The 16,305-nt window shown below is 42.6% G+C and overlaps 1 protein-coding gene and 1 long non-coding RNA gene across 2 annotated transcripts; one reads left to right on the forward strand and one right to left on the reverse strand.

The window, feature by feature from the left end:
* Positions 1-488: 488 nt before the first annotated feature.
* hook2 (hook microtubule-tethering protein 2) lies at positions 489-14,566 on the reverse strand. Its single transcript, XM_061089570.1, has 23 exons — positions 14,485-14,566; positions 13,635-13,892; positions 11,976-12,058; positions 11,449-11,521; positions 11,274-11,324; positions 10,828-10,960; positions 10,671-10,738; positions 10,465-10,530; positions 9,661-9,741; positions 7,891-8,057; positions 7,495-7,635; positions 6,798-6,999; positions 6,545-6,655; positions 5,320-5,407; positions 4,952-5,018; positions 4,497-4,634; positions 3,897-3,984; positions 3,336-3,370; positions 3,172-3,254; positions 2,964-3,067; positions 2,606-2,707; positions 2,236-2,307; positions 489-2,128 (listed from the first exon to the last, which is right to left on the reverse strand). Exons 2-23 carry the CDS (start codon positions 13,677-13,679, stop codon positions 2,000-2,002), a joined length of 2,127 nt encoding a protein of 708 aa, XP_060945553.1. The 5' UTR covers positions 13,680-13,892; positions 14,485-14,566; the 3' UTR covers positions 489-1,999.
* On the forward strand, positions 4,486-6,993 carry LOC133022699 (uncharacterized). The gene is made up of 3 exons (XR_009683025.1): positions 4,486-4,643; positions 5,298-5,446; positions 6,560-6,993. It is a non-coding gene; the product is annotated as an uncharacterized LOC133022699 (long non-coding RNA).
* Positions 14,567-16,305: the final 1,739 nt, after the last annotated feature.

Raw genomic sequence — 16,305 nt, forward strand, 5'->3', positions numbered from 1 at the left:
TGATGATTTGATCACTTAAAAAATAAATCTGTTTACTTGAAAATTCTGTTTTTCTGAACTAATTCGATTTATTATGTTTTCATGAGAAACAAGAATTTGAACCAAAAAATAATAATTTCAGTCTTTGTGAATTAATGAGATGATTAAAGTCTTTTTTTAATTTATAGTTTTCACACGGAAAAAAAACTAAATCAGTTTACCTGTTTTTGATGAGAATAAATTCTGCTGTTTGTTTTTTTAACTACCAAGATTATTTTCCTATTTCATGAGAGAAAATCTGTTTTTAGAGAATTCAGTGATTTATCAAACAAAAGTTACCAACACTATCTGGGCTGTTTGAAAGTGAACCTGTCCAGTCTGACTAACCAGTCTGGACCAGTTTAAAGAATGTGATCAACTCAAGTCTCTCACATCCTCCTGAAAAAGAGTTTGTTTAAACTTGTCGAGTTACCTTTACACATTTTGACGAAGAAAACACAAGACGACTGTTCTTAGGATCCCATTTATTTGTTGTGCAAAACTAGAGCGTTACAGGACTACAAATCTTTAACTTGCCTCAAATCCCTGTGTGAAGAACAGTTTGCTGTAATCTACGAGACCATCATGATACAGACGCTGACAAACACAAACCCTCCAGCCATGTAAATGTGCAGCAAAGATAACAACAAGACACCATAAATATAAACTCAAAACAACAAACCACCAGTTAAAAGACGGGTGCACACACAACAGCAGGATTCTGGTCCGTGTAGATCACAGCACAACTGGTCACAGGGACAAAGACACAAAGACAGCAGCTCTGATACGGGACGATCTAATGTTACTACTCCTGCTGAGAAGGAAAAGTATGAAGAGACGCAGAGCGAAACATTAAAGGTTCGACCGTTTGTTTCTGCTTCGGACTTCCAGTCAACAGACGACAAAAGAATTCCAGTGTATCGATGAATCTTCCAGTTCAGTTGAACTCTAAAATGAGTCTTGAGTCTTAGTGTTATTATAATTAGGGATTCTGATCACATAGTGTTTCAATGTAAAGTGGTGAGTGCAATTAGGTCCAACCCACAACCGGCATCCTGCTTCAATCTTTGGGAGGAGGGAACGAGAAAAATTAAAATTCAATAAAATCTAAAGAATTAGCACCGAATGAGGACATGAAACAGAAGTCACATCATCACAAGACATGAAAATTAACCATATTTTGCCAAATAGGATGGAGAACGTCCAGGTTTCTTCCACAGTATAATACAGATGATGATGACGAACCCCCCACCTAAATAGAAAGTGCTTTGGTGTAACTTCTGAAAATTAGAGTCATTTTTAAGAATGAGTATTGCGTTTAGAGAAAAACAGTAAAACGAGACTTTAGCAAATTAAACAAACCTCATGGTTTTGACAATTTTCTTTCCTTCAAATCAAAAACCAAACAAAAAAATAATGGTCTCAACACACACGATCTACGAGACAAAAATAAAAACTGATGAACAAAACCAAAGAGGTTTACTAGCAGCTATCGTCTTCTTCTGTTCTCAGTCTATAACTTGTGTAGCTCCATGTCCTCTAAACCCTAATAACACCGCCCTGGTCTACCAGGTTTAAATAATAACCTTGATAAAACTAGCTCCTAGTTCATCCTAGTGCTAAACATAATAGATTAAAAAAAGATTTAAAAGAAACCTAAAAAGAAACAAACGCGTTCAAGACTAAAGATGAAACACAAGTCACCTTAGAAGGTGATTCAGCCTCTTTTCAGGCTCCAACTCCTCCTACCCCAGTTTGTTCTGTTTCTGAGGCTTAACTCTGGATAAGTCGAGTGTTTCTCCGCTGCGGCTCAGCAGGGAAAATAAAAAATGATCTTGTACCATTAAGAGCCAGCAGGGAGCAGTAGCAGCATGGAAAAATACTCCCGAGGTGCAGCGATCCAGTGAAGGCATCAAGGCAAAGTTTCAGAAGAAGTTTGTCGTAGATCATTTCATCTTCTTGTCAGCACGTGTGTGTGTTTCTATCTCGGGTGATGTCGTGTCAGGCCTCTCCGGGCGTTGGTGGCCTGCCGCTGCTGGGCGAGGAAGGACAGGGTCTGGTGGGACTGGCCCAGCCGTTCGCCGGACACCTTCTGATGCAACGCCATCCCCTGAGGAAAACAAACGTTTGTTCAAACTCTTTCTGTCCAGGAGAAAAACCTTAAAACTTATGAAGGCGTTTTCTCTACCAACGTGTTTCTATATATTTGTCACTTACCATGTTGTACCAGGCACTAATGAGGAGTTTCTCCTCTTGGTCGTGTCTGGATCTGTTCTTCTCATAGTCGTGCTGCAGGAAGGGAACAGACCATCATGCATTTGTGAGATTTGTATCTGCTGCACATTATTTAAAAACATGCAAGTCCACAGACATAACAGATGTAACTGATTTAATGTTTTAGTCGTGAGAACTCAGTCGAAACACAGGACCACACTTTAAAAAAACAATTTCTGATTCACAAATAACAGGGAACTTTAAACAATCACAATCAATCCAAACGTTTGTCCTCTTTTTTTCAACCGTGTGGTTCCAGCATGAGCGGACCTAGAGACACCTCATTGTGTCTGTGGATTTAAATGGTTGCTACCTCCAGGTGGTGGATCCTTCGCTCCTTCTCCGTCAGCTGGTTCTTCAGAGCCTGGATGTGAGGAGCCGCCGGCAGCTGCTTGGGATCCATGGTTTTGATCACCTGCACAAAGAGAAAGTTAGTGTTCTTCTCCTGTAACACTGTTGTGTACTGTCAGCTCTTCATTAAACGATGCAGTAAGATCAACAGGTATGGTCTTTTGTCAGATTTGTTTGTTCTTTTGGCTTCTGATGTGCCCTTGAGCAGATATAACAATTTGAACATGTCCCTTTAAATCAGAGAACAAGAACAACCCCTCATATTGACTTATTTCTATTCAGAGCCAGGTACTGAGGATGACCTGCTCAGGTGGACTGACCGTTTTCGCCTTCTCCACGTAGCGCTTGTACCGCTCCTCCATCTGCTTCATGTCCTCGTCCTTCCTCCGCAGGATCTCCTGGAGTTCATCGATCTTCTTCGCCACTGAGACAGAGGAAAAACAAAAAAGTGTTTAGAGGAGAAGGAGGAGTTGGACAGAGGCAGGTGTTCCCGGAATCAGTTATTATTATTTTATATGAATGACTTACTGCTGTTGTCCACTTTGGGCTCCAGGTCGTCGATGACCTCTCGTTTCTTTTGAAGGTCTGAGTGAGCTTCATGGAGCTTCTCTCTGCAACAAGCACATGACAAGAGTGTTGGCTCATGTTCGGGGCAACACATGGAGAAATTATGCATTCGATTTTTTACTTACAAATGCTCCTCGAGCTTCTTCTTCAATAAGGACGACTACGAAAAACGGGAAAAACACATTAAAACCTAAAACTCAACAGGTTTTCTAAATGGCAGAGAAGCATGCACAAACACAAACATGGTATCAGCATCAAAAAGCCAAGCTGTCAAAGAGTTAATCATGGGCCAGGTGGACAGAGGGAGGGCCGTACTTACGATGGCCTGATTTTGGCAGAGTCGACCGATGGGGGCAGACGAAGAGAGACAGACAGAGAGGGGCAGGCGTTAACAGTGAATCACCACAGCACTCGAGTTAAAGTCCCACACAACATGTATGATAAGTAAAAACACTGCATTCATTGACAGCTGTTCAATATGCTCACTCAGTGTGCCATGCAAATGTTTTATGATTCAATAAATACTTCTACTATTCAAGTGTCACATTTTTGCTCATCCAGGTTCAAAATTTAACACGGATTGATTGTAGGAAACTATGATTTATGATGAGTAAAGTTTTGGGTGTGAAGTGACTAAAGTCGACAGAGGAGGAGGAGGAGGTGGAGGCAGCTCTCGCTCCACTCACATCTTCAGTCTTGCTGTCCTGCTCCTGCATGGCCTTCTGGAGCTCCTCGATCTGAGAACGCAGCTCTGAGATCTGCTGCAGGTTCAACCTGGAAAACAGACGAGAAGAGGGAAGGGACACGGAGAGAGATTAGAGGGAGAAAGAGCATAAAAGGAACTCAGAGAAGGTGAAATGTAATGTTGTCGAGCTGCATCTCTCCTGTCCCTGCTCGGCTCTACTGAGCATGCTCCCCCCCCTCCTCTCCTCCTGTTACTGTTGCTGAGGATGCTTCCCACACCCTGGGCCTCGTGTTGTAATACACACGCAAAGTCCACCCACATGTCCACATGCCCGCCGGCATGTAAACACACACATATACACACAGTCAAGGGACAATCTGGCTTTCTGCTGTCCGTCCTCCAGTGCAGCCCACACAGCTCAGCTGAGCACACAGTCCAGAGGGTGAGTTGACATTTAGGCAGATATCACTCCTACTGTCAGCCAACAACCTGCTCCATGTCCAGGAACACACAATATGGCGACCTAGAAATGACTCAACACGAAGTTGGCTAGTATGTTAAAGGGCACACACACAAAAAACACACACACACACACACACACCTGTTCTGTGTTTCCAGGGTGTTTCTGCTGCGCTGAGCCTCCTCCAGCTCGGCCTGCACCTCCACCAGCTTCTGCCTGTTCGACTCCTCCTGAACGCACAGCATCTTGTTTTCACTCTGCAGACGCACAACTGTCTCCCTGCCGCAGGTAAGAGGAGAGATGGGGAGTGGGGGAGAAAAGAAAATGGAAGAAGGATGAAGTGGGTCAGAGAGTGGTGGGACAAAACAGATTCTGCAGAGTTGACCAAGCCCGTTGAAGGACAACGCCCCGGCCAAATGGGGCCGACATGTGTCGCTATTTCAGGGGCCAACTGCGCATTCAAGTTCTAAAAATAAACTTTGGCCGAGTCGTTTATCTCAGAAGATGAATACGTGGTGGAAGTGGGCGAGTCTCATCTGTTAGGAACACATCATCCACAGCTCACAGACGTACAGAACAATCAATAACAAGCTTACTTGAGCTCAGTCGGCATGATCTCTGCAGCGAGGTTTCCAACTGGGTCCGCACTGTCACACAAGCTTCCTGTGGAGAGAACCAGGGACGTCACCGACTTGATTAAACAGTTCTAAAGAAAATAGTTAATATCCTAAAAGATGAATGGTCTCTAGGTTTCATGATTTGATTCATTATAACAATAGTGGGTCGTCAGGACTAAGTCGAATTGTGTTTGTGATTTCTTTTACCAATATTGTGATTTGTATTATACATTTCTCTACAACAAGTCTACAGCCGGACGACAGGAATAACCTGTTTTACATTATTATTACATCAGATTGCAACTTGTTTATTATCCATTTCAAGGCCGAGCGCTGTCACTACTCACCAGCTCCACTGAGACCTCTCTGTTGGACCTGTGCACACCTCAGCTCGTCGTTCGTCTCCCGGAGTGTGTCCCTCTCCGAGATCAGACGCTGAGGAAACCAAGCACAACACAAACACGTCTCACTTTGGTTTGTACGTTAGAGGATTTAACTAAAAATCAAACTTGAAGCAGATTACCCCCCCGAGTCTCATTTCAGAATTGATTTGAAGATATTGTTTATTTCTTTCTTTTTTTATTGCCTCTTGAATCAGATTATATAAAAGTGGATTCTTGTAAACCCCATTTATTTATCCGTCTTAATTATTTTATTTTGTTCCATTTTATTGAATTTGTTTTAATTATGATTGGTTAACATTTCAACAGCGTTTTTGATTCCTTATATCAATCGTCTTGTGAAGATCTTTGCAAATCCAGGATCTTGCTCCAGGGATCCTTTCTTAATTACTCCCACAAGCAAGCGAGGACATTAATCACTGATGTCAGATTGCAGAAGGTGCTAGAACTGACACTGGACGTGGGAGTCCACTGAAGAATAGTACAATATCTGCCTGGCAACAGCTCCTCCAGGCGTTCTGTAAGCATCACAACAAGAGCTAGTGTATGTCTGGACCTGGGGAGCGGTAAGCGTGTGAAGCCGAGGACGCAATCGAAAACACGTGTGAGCTTTGTAAACAGTTACTTCCAAAAGTGAGGAAAGTAGCTAAAGCTCGAAAAGTCTTAGAATGTCAGTAGATGATGCAAAATACAATAATTGGAATAAATAGAATAATGAAATGAATCAAACTCAATGTGGAAGGTTTCTGTGGGTCCCGATTTTTATTAAATGACGGATTAAGATCTTAAGGCTTCATGTTAACCAGCAGTTTCTAAGCTGCACCACACAAATTAAAAGGTTCTAGATTTGTTGTTGATTTTACTGACGGCCAGAACTTCTAGATTTGCTGCTAGAAGCTTTAAAAAAGTCACTCCAATTCTGGTTATCTGCTAAATAAATTCATTATTAAGGTATAATTCACATTATTTCAGTTCTCAAATGAAGAACTGAAAGACTGGCAGCCTCTTTTATCGAAGATGCTGAATTGGTCAACAACTGTTATTTCTAAGGATGTCCTTGCTGTTGTGTTCTCACCAACAAATGTTGATCTACACAAGGACATTGAAATAAACTTGTTGTTTCCTCCCATTCACAACTTAACGTTTACTTCCTGACGCTCTTCCAACTCACTTCTTTCTCTTTCAGCTGTGCGTCATACTTGTCGTGAAGGTTCTTGTACTCAAACTGCCACTTCTCAGCTTTCATGGCCTCCGCCGAGTGCCTGGTGTGAAGCTCATGCGCCTGCAAGTCAGAGAGCATAGCAACAGTCTGTGTTGGCAGGAGCGCTCTTTAAAAACTGAAAACTTTTCCACAACACGTGCTGAAGCCAAGTGATGTGTTCAACTGGGAGATCACCACGAGGAGCCGGCCTCGCTCGGCTTGCCTGTCTCTTGTAGGTGTCCAGCTGGTTGCGGACGGCGTTGGCTCGGCGGAGCTCCTCCTCCAGCTCGCAGGTGCGCTGCATGTACACGGTGTTGCGCTCCTCCAGGAGGCGCACCTGTCTGCGCAGGTCTCCCAGATCCTCCAGCTTCCTCTTGTACGTCTCCACCAGCGCTTCCAGCTGGTTCACCCGGTCAGACGAATGCCTGGGGGGGGGGGGGATGTGTAGGAAGTGTTGAGTGCCGACACAGGAATATGACGTTTAGTTAAACACAATACATCCGTGTGGTTATGTACTTAACTGCTGAAAAGCAACGACTGACGCAAGCCAGTGTCAATGCATCAAATTCATATTATCAACACAGATGTCAGAGAGAGGAGCTAACGGACGTCTGTGTGTGGGCAGCGTGGGAGCTGTTTCTGTGAGTGTAAAACGATAATAAATGAACTGCTGCTTGTGAAAACCTCCATTTTGGGTATTGTTAATAAATCCCTTGAAAACATCAGATGAAAACTGAACAATGTGCGATTGAGGAACATAATAAACCTGAAGAATTACGAAGCAATTGCGAGTCTTCCTGTAAATATGCATCAAGTCCATGTGGATGAATGGTTGTCATCTAGGACCTTCTGTGGATTTGCAGAGTATAAACTTAGGTAAACAAGTAACCATCAGTACAGCCGAGTACTGGAGGTCTCACCTGAGAATATCCATCTCGTCTTTGAGCCCTTGGGCCTCGTGCGCCAGGCTGTTCAGCTCCTCGTTACGCAGCTGCAGGACGACCACCTCCCGCTCCAGGATCTCCCCCCGCACACGCATGTCATCTCTGCTGTTCTCCAGTCTGACACATGACAGAGGAACAGGGGTTAAATATAACTGGATGTGTCACTATAGCTGTTTTCAAACATACAAACAACAAATAACATGTCTCTTACGTATAGGCCTGATCAGCGTTACTACTGATGCATCCCTGGACTCTTTCCCTGGGTATATCTGTGTGTGTGTGTGTGTGTGTGTGTGTGTGTGTGTGTGTGTGTGTGTGTGTGTGTGTGTGTGTGTGTGTGTGTGTGTGTGAGTGTGCGTGTACTGACGGTACCTGTAGTTCTCATCCTGAAGCTGCTCCATCTGACTCTGCAGCAGCAGCAGCTTCTTGCCGGTGATGGCGGTGGACGAGGTGTCCAGAGAGTCGCGGAAGTGCAGCTTCTCTTTCAGGGTGCGTGTCTCCGCCTGAAGGGCCGACTTCTCCTCCAGCGCCACTGACAACTGTTCAGGGGGAAAGAAAGAGAAACAGATGTGTTGCAAAACTGAGGCTTAAAGACGGAGATTCAGTTTTAAACGGCTGAGACGTGATGAAGATGCAATAAGCGACAAATCTGCAGCTGTAAAAAAAGGAAGGAAAGAGGAAGATGCAGAGAAATCTGCATCAGAAAAGTCCTCGATGCTGATTTACAGAACAACATCATCTAGAAAGCTGATAAAAACGATCTTAATCCAAAATAAAGTTGAGTGCCACCGTTCGAGCGCTCGTCCGACTCAAGGAGGAAAAACACTTAACACACTCACTTAGTGCAGAGGAGCTGGAACACATGCTCGTTCTCTTCTCACATGCTCAGTAGTCAAAAGATAGTTAGTCAGCTGGTGTGCAATGGTCTCAGGCAGATGACACGTTCTCAATAGCGCGTTGTTAGTGTTAGCCTTAGGGTCCGAACCAGACCCTCATGATGTAAACAGATGAATCTGCATCGCTCACTGAGGAGCAGCAGTGATTTGGGTTATATTGTTATAGTTGGAGGGCAGAAATGTTCCAACTTCAGTGCTGAGGAAGGTGATTTGAGTGGAGACAGGGAGAGAATGTGCAGTTTAGAGTCGTTTTTACATCAACGACATGTTTGTGCTTGAGGTAGTTAGAGAATCTGGTATTTCAGTTTTAAAAAAGGGGAACTTATCCTTACCTGCTGCACCTCTTTCCAGTTTGAATACAGCAAAACCCTTCACTGAACTTTAAGCACAGATTGCATGCTTTAGCACAGGACCAGTAAATAGCTTTCAAAACAACACAAATGACTAATCCCTAATGCGTGGGCTCAGTAAGTAAACAAACAGGTGGGCTGAGAGCAGCACAGATTATTGTTGGCTCCAGCTCCGTCCCGAGGCAATGTGTCAGCTCTGTCTTCATGTTATGCAACTATTGACTAAAGTGGGTCTTAAAAAAAATAACCCACATTAATCCCTCCTCAGTCAGTCGTGCACAAACAAGGCAGAGGAGCTCAAAGTCTCCGGCGGATCAATAAGAGCTGAACACATTTAAACATCTCGACTGACGGCTACGTGAGATCGAAAACATGAAACCAAACACCCTCGAAAACATTGTAAAAGCAAAAAAAAAAAAAATATATATAAATAGTAATCGAGCAGGAAACCAAACCTAGTTAAGCTCGAAAGCTTTTCACCATTAGCCTATATTTTCAAACCACAATTTGCCTTATTGGAATTAACAAGGTTCAACAGCCTCTGATCTTAACTCTTGACTTATTAAACTTTCTATAATCCAGTGTAACTTTTAATCAGAGTGACTGTTCCCTCTGCTTCACATCACAGCTGCATTAACTTCCTCCGACACGCACCAAACATTTCTTACAGTATCGCATTAACAGAGCTGAGCCAGTGAAACATGTGATGCTTTTATTGTGTAGCAGTCACAATAAATGGTTTGTACTGACAATGATTATTGGTTCACAAACAGCCGTCACAGTGAGAAGCTACATGCGAAGCACCAGCCGTTACCAGACTGACCACAAGTGTCACCACATCAACCAGGGCGGAAATCTTACTATTATAATTTTAAAGAGATAAGTCATAAACGTACCTGATGTTGCAGATGTTGACAGCGTTGGCTCAGATCCCCCTTCTCGTCTGCTTCCTCACTCAGAAAATAATACTTCCTGGACTGCAAACACACAACAGAGAGACAGAGGAGATACTTACTGGTATATAATGAAATTAAATAATGAAAAAATATATAGCAGATCCCGGTTTGTATTCCAGAAAACAGATTAAGTGAAAACTGACTTTGTTAAGGCTGAGACGAGGGAAGCTCTGGGTTTTATGATCCAGAAACAGAGAGACTGGAACTCACAGTCAGTTCCTGTGCTAATTAACACTGTGAATGTATAACTAACTTCCTGGAGGTGTTACTCCAACAAACCCTGTCTTCTCTGGCTGAGACTGAAAAAATCATCTGACACCACATTTAATTCCCTCATTCACAGTCAAAGTGCATTTCAGAGAACATTCATTTGCAGACCTGGGAGAAGATTTAAACTCCATCGGACATTAACTTGTCGCTCAAACCTTCTAACATTACGTCTTTTATCATCCATCAGTCATCAATGTGAGGACAGAGACAGTGACCTCTTACATTCATCCGTCAGGTCGACAGTTTCTCCTGCACTAAAACATATACATAGATTAATACTGAACATTTAAATCACCCGTGTGAAGCTTTAGATACCAGTCATGCTCATCATAAAGTTAAGGACATTTCATGGACTATCCCATTTGGGCCCAGGTTGAAAAGCACCAGAATTCCCCTTTAAGCTTTGTTAAACCTGCTTTCTGAAACAGGCCCCTGGTGAGAGAGGGGGGTCAATGGAAGAGCTGAAGGTTTCACCTGCGAGTCAAAGTCTCCATAGGTCTCTGGGCTTCCTGGTTCAGAGGAGGCTTCCTTCGATAAGAGCTAAGAACACAAACAGACATGAGAAAATCAATAAGATCAATAAAAATATGAGAAAGATACAAGAGCATTATCTGGCCAGCTTTGTTTGTTAAAACCTGGAATGTACTTGTCTCAGGTTTAATGTGTTTCCAGAAACTCACCTCTTGAATGGCCGTCATCACAACATGCTGCACCGATTCCTCAAGGGTCATAATTTGCTGAATTTGCTCTATGTTTAGGAGAAGAAATAACAGATTAGTGATACATCTTTGACTTAATCATGCTTGGTTTTCTTTTATTCTGCAGCCGACAGCTCACCTTGTTTTTTCTCACAGCTGACGGCACAGCCCAGGACAAGCTGCACCAGCTTGCCCAGCTCGGTGACATCACCCATCTCTCCGATGAGGCTAACATCTGGCATGTGCTCATCTGACACCTGATGACCGAGAACCTGTTGATGGAGAGGGAAGGTGAGACAGAGGTGAGTCTGGAGACGAGGGAAAGAAGGAGAGAGAATCTAGCAAAGGAAAAAAAAGAAACTAAAGCTGCTTCCAGACATGAACTCAGGATTAATCTCCTGACATTCTCATTTAGGGCTGTATGTGTAACTGATGTCCGATTGGATATCGTCCATTTGAGCCCATAGCAGAAAACCACAGGAGATTCTGAAAGGTAAACGTCTGACCCAGTTGTGCGAACAGTCTCCAGAGTTCATGTCGGAAAACAGCTTCAGAAACAATGCAAAGAAAACACAATCTTCTTACATCGTGATAATACTCCATCATGCTCGTGAGGATCTTTTTCAAGTTGCTGACCTGAAAGAACAAAACAAGAGTATTAACTTTAGATTCTCAAGTGAAAAAACAACAACCCTACAAATATTGGTTACTCCTGTTTGCTTTAAGGTACCATGTCATATCCTGTTGTTTCACAAATTACCTTGAGGCGCCAGTTGGCCCCGCTCTCCTCCTTGATCCTGCCGAGCCATGCCTCGTTAAACCAGGAGGGGTCTCTGTTAACGAGAGGACACGAGAGGACTCCAGTGACAAGGACAACACATTGGTGGACATGAAGATTCACAGGAGGCCACGGGGCAAACGAGGCTGTTCGCTTCGGTTCTACTCAGTGCGATGACATTTGAATACAGCAGTTCATTAAAAGTCATAAGTCACATGCGGGGGGTGATGCTCGAGAGGCAGTTAATGCAACCTCAAATAAGAACACATCTAGATTGATTCATACATTCCTCAGTTGTGTATTTATCAGCAGGGGTGTGGGTACAAGAGAAATTAGAGTTTAACAAAAAAAGATCACCTCACAAATCCAGTAAATATATTTGCATAGATAATGGTTTGGTGCAAATCACATCACACAGATATGCAAATCAACATGAGTAGGTCCTGACTGAATTTCTCAAATTGTACATTAATAAAATACCATACAAATATAAATACACATGTGCTTACATTCTGTGCAGCACATGTGCGATGGCCAGTCCGCTCGCCAGGTCGTACTTGCTGCTGCACGATGGCACCTGGAACGTCTGCAGCTGAGAGGGGAGATATCAAACATTATTAAACATTAGATAACATAACACTATAAATTTCATGCACAGACATATTTTCTTAACAACTAAATTAAACCAAACCAGCAGCAACTCCTATTATATCAGAATATACAGCCACACTGTCACAGATATGAATGAAATTGGGGATGCTAATTTGGTTGAATGTGAAATCTATGAAAACTATATTAAGGGAGAATTGAACAATCAAATTTACAGAGTACACCTGAAAAGATCAAACTCTGTGATCCCCTTTCTGCCGTAATTAGGATCCAAGACACATTTCAGTTCCATGTGTTTCTCAAGAGACCAAATCAGCATTAAAATGTAATTTAATATCTGTGACTGTGTGGCCCAAAAGTGTGATGTGTCTCAGATTCTAATTAAGGGAGATATGGTCTAACCAAGGTAGAACTTTTTGCAGTGACTCACTTTGATTTTTAGTTGCCATTTCTCCTTTAATATAGGTCACAGAGAAATGATTCTCATATAGTAACAAAGCTTTTTTCAAGCAGTATATTATCCCCAATATAACAACATGCAGCACTATGATTAATAAAAGTTAAAGCTGAATTGCAAGATAAATATATTCTAAAATTTTTCTGATTTTCACCCAAGTTAGATCATAATGTTATTTATACATCCATAGAGATAGGGTTTGGTTTTTTAGTTTGTTGCCAATATAAAGTATATAAAAGAACCATTTCTCTGTGACACATGTATGTTAAAGAACATGTTAAAGAAGATTCACTCAAAGTCATGGTTCAAAATCAGTTGAAGCTTCAGGTAAATAATCATATCTCAGCAACAACTCACCAAACTTTCTGGAGTTTATTTTAATAATATTAAAAGACAAATTTGATGAATCTGACCCATTATTTGGGGCAACTCAACCCTTACTACAATAATCACTCATGATGCTGTTATTTTAATATTAGGGACATTACTCAGTTTAGATAAATATATGTTAAAAACAATATAAAAAACATTTCCTGGACCTACATTAAAAGGATATGACATGTCAGCCCCACTAGTTCAAACTTAGTTATCCCACATCTCCATTAATTAAGATCTGAGACAATAAACTACAATATTTCAGGTTCCACTGGAATGTGAAGGTTTATGTGGAATGTAAAGACTCTGATGAAGACTCTGGGTCAATCCATCCATTGCCTGTGTGAGGAACCAGTGCCAAACCAGTGGATTTCCCTGGTTCTGGGCCCAGTGGCTGTGTGGGACACCACGGACACACACAGCTGCCGGTGAGCTGTGTGTGTCCGTCTGTGTCACTGGAACAACAAGCTAACAAAACACAGGGCAAACTTCCACTGCTCCGGGGCTAGCTAGCTAAGTTAGCTCCGGTGGCTAGCGACAGTTAGCCTCAAAACACACACTTTACACGGGCTCGTGGGTCAAGTCACTGAGGGAATCGAACCAAGTGTCAACTCACAGGAGCGACGCCATTGCTGTCCCCTAGTTAGCTGGTTAGTTAGCTAGTTAGTTAGATAGTTAGTAAGTTAGCCACCTGCTGTCACCTGTTAGCTGCTGGTAACACACTCACCCAGGTTAGCAGAGAGTCACACAACTCCGCTTTGTCCAGACTCATCGTGTAGATCTCGGGTCACGGACACACACACAGACACACACAGCAGGTTCAGCCCGAGTCCCTTCACTGGTCGGGGGTTCGAGTCTCCACGTCACTCATGATCCGAGGCCTCCTGCTGCTGCCGCTTCGCGTTTCACCTCCTGCTCATATCCTAGCGGGCACCCGTACTCAGTGCGTTTCCATGGAGATGGGACTGGTTTCGGGTCAGCGTGTCTGCTCAGACAACAAAGAATAAACAACAACTTAATAATGATGAGGATATTAATACTTATAGTATTACTGTACAACTACTCCCTACGAATACTAATACTACTATTTATAATAATAATGATAATAATATCACCAACCATTTTATTTAATTTTTTATTTATTTATGTAAATAAAAAAAAGAAATTATACAAACTAACTACTATACAAAGTATTATTTACAAAATGATGAGGGAAACAAAACTTAGACGCTATATTCCAAAAGGGGTGAGAAGAAGTAAACTTCAATTATATTCAATACTACTACTACTTATAATAAGAATAATAATGGTAATTCAGTAGAAAAGTCGTAATGGGACTGATCTTCAGAAATGAGAATTCAGAGGCTCTGGAACAAACTCACAGAAGAAATACAGCAGCTGAGTAAAAAGCTTCCTTTGAATCAAAGCTTAAAATAAACTTACTTTTCCCTGATTGTACATGATTCTAGTTTTTATCGTTCTGATGTGTGGTCACGCTTCGATCTGTGTCACATGTTAATGGTTAAAAATCTTTTACTTATACTTGTGTTGTTGTTGTTGTTGCTGCGTATTTTTACCTTTGTTCCTCGTCTTCCGTCTCTTGAGCTCCAGAGGTCCGGCGGTAGCCACACTTCTTATTTCCTGTCTGCACATAGAAAACAAGGAGTCATCTCCTGCTGTGTTTTCACATGGACTTCATCATCCTACAGCTGTTCTCATCAACTACAAAGTAAAAGCTTCTGACCAGCTGGGGGCAGGTTTGGTCAGACTTAGATTTCCACAGACAATAACAAAATAATTTAATATAATTATATTTACATGACTTTTGGCCTTCAAACAGCAAAGTGATTTATCCTAAATATACAAATGATGACATGGAATTTTTGATTCTTTTTACTGTGGAGAACTTTGTGAACTTCCAGATGAAGGGAAGTGAAAACCAGTTCACGCTTTATTTACTTGTTTGTTCGTTTGTTTGTTTGGATCATTTATATCCCATTACGAACACTTTTCACAGGATAAATAAGAATTCCATGATTATACTTAATTTTTATTTAAAGGGAGAATCCTCAGTAATGAATTGTGGCTCCGCTCTCTTGTGAAGGCCTCATTGTTTTGCTGTACAAACTCTAGTTCCCTGATGCACCACTGGATGGCTCTAGTTGACAAACAGCTTCACAGAAAACAGGCTGTTGAACAACTGGCACTGCAAACTACCCACAGCCAACTGTACCACAGGTGTTTCTTGTACAGACATGTTCTCTAGGCAGCCAGGATTTTCAAAATCAAGGAAGGAATAAATCAACACTCACTTTCCCAATAAATAAGGAATTTCCTTTTATTCTATTTGATATATCACAACTTTTTTGATTGTGTATGTTCCACGGTGGGAGTTTATTTTTCCATGAGGACCCCTACACTGTGTGAGGTGTCATCAGAAGTGTGGATAAACCGACCAGTTCACACTGGTTTGTGATTGAGCAGCTTCCTGTCAGAAGCCATCAACATGCTGTCACACACGTACTCCCGATTCTTGGTAATCGGCATATCACCCAGTCCACATGACACCTTCCTGCGTTCCCTGTCATTGGCACAAATGAAACTCTTTGCTGCCCACTGCTTCCTGTTTGCTGTGGCAAGCCCCGCCGGTGACTGTGTAAATCCACTGTGCTGGATTAGATAAATTATTTACTATACATCCGGTCCTTCCCATCAGAAACCAGTCCGGCCACAGCATTGCTGTACAGCTGGCTTCACCATATTTGTGTGGCTGGAGTTCCTGTTTTTCTCGATGGAGGAATGTTCTTGTTTACTCATTCCCCCGGAATCGCTGTTGCCCTAAATTATACCTTCTTATCTCTAGGCTGATTAAACTTTGGATTTTTATATTTCTATCGTTCCATTGAGATTCCTGTTTGTTCATCTCAGTCTTTTTCAAACCAGCAGTGATCTGTAGCTCCAGTCCCTCACTCCCTCCAGTGTAAAAGGGCAGTTGTATATCTCTTCCCTTAAGGAGAACTCGGGGGTCTCGAGCTGTGTGACCCCCAGACTGGATGAAGACACCTGGGAGGAAGTGAGGTTCACGACATTGGGGCTCAGTGGAGAACTTAGTCACCCGGCGAGGGATGGGTCAGGGCTGACTAACGCCCGAGCGGCGGGGGGTGTGGTGCAGGGGCTCTGCCAAGGCTCGAGCGGAGGCTGACTATTTTTGGCCAGCTCCTCTTCCTCCACTCTAATTCCTCTTTTCACCCGTTCTCTCTTTCCTTATTCCCCAGATGTGTTTCCTTCCTGAAAGTCAAAAGGCTTTACTTCTCCTCTTTTCCAACCCCACACTGACGCACACGCTTCTCTCTGGGGGGAAATGGAAGGGTGGAGGTGGGAGGGCCAGAAGCTAAGAT

This window comes from Limanda limanda, chromosome 17 (genome assembly GCF_963576545.1).
Source record: "Limanda limanda chromosome 17, fLimLim1.1, whole genome shotgun sequence".
Taxonomy (NCBI): domain Eukaryota; kingdom Metazoa; phylum Chordata; class Actinopteri; order Pleuronectiformes; family Pleuronectidae; genus Limanda; species Limanda limanda.

Coding starts and splice junctions, on each gene's coding strand:
- hook2 (XM_061089570.1), bottom strand. CDS start 13,679: ATGAGTCTGGACAAAGCGGAGTTGTGTGACTCTCTGCTAACCTGG. Junction 10,739..10,827: donor CAGCTGTGAGAAAAAACAAG/GTGAGCTGTCGG, acceptor TCCTAAACATAG/AGCAAATTCAGCAAATTATG. Junction 6,656..6,797: donor TGGACACCTACAAGAGACAG/GCAAGCCGAGCG, acceptor TCTGACTTGCAG/GCGCATGAGCTTCACACCAG.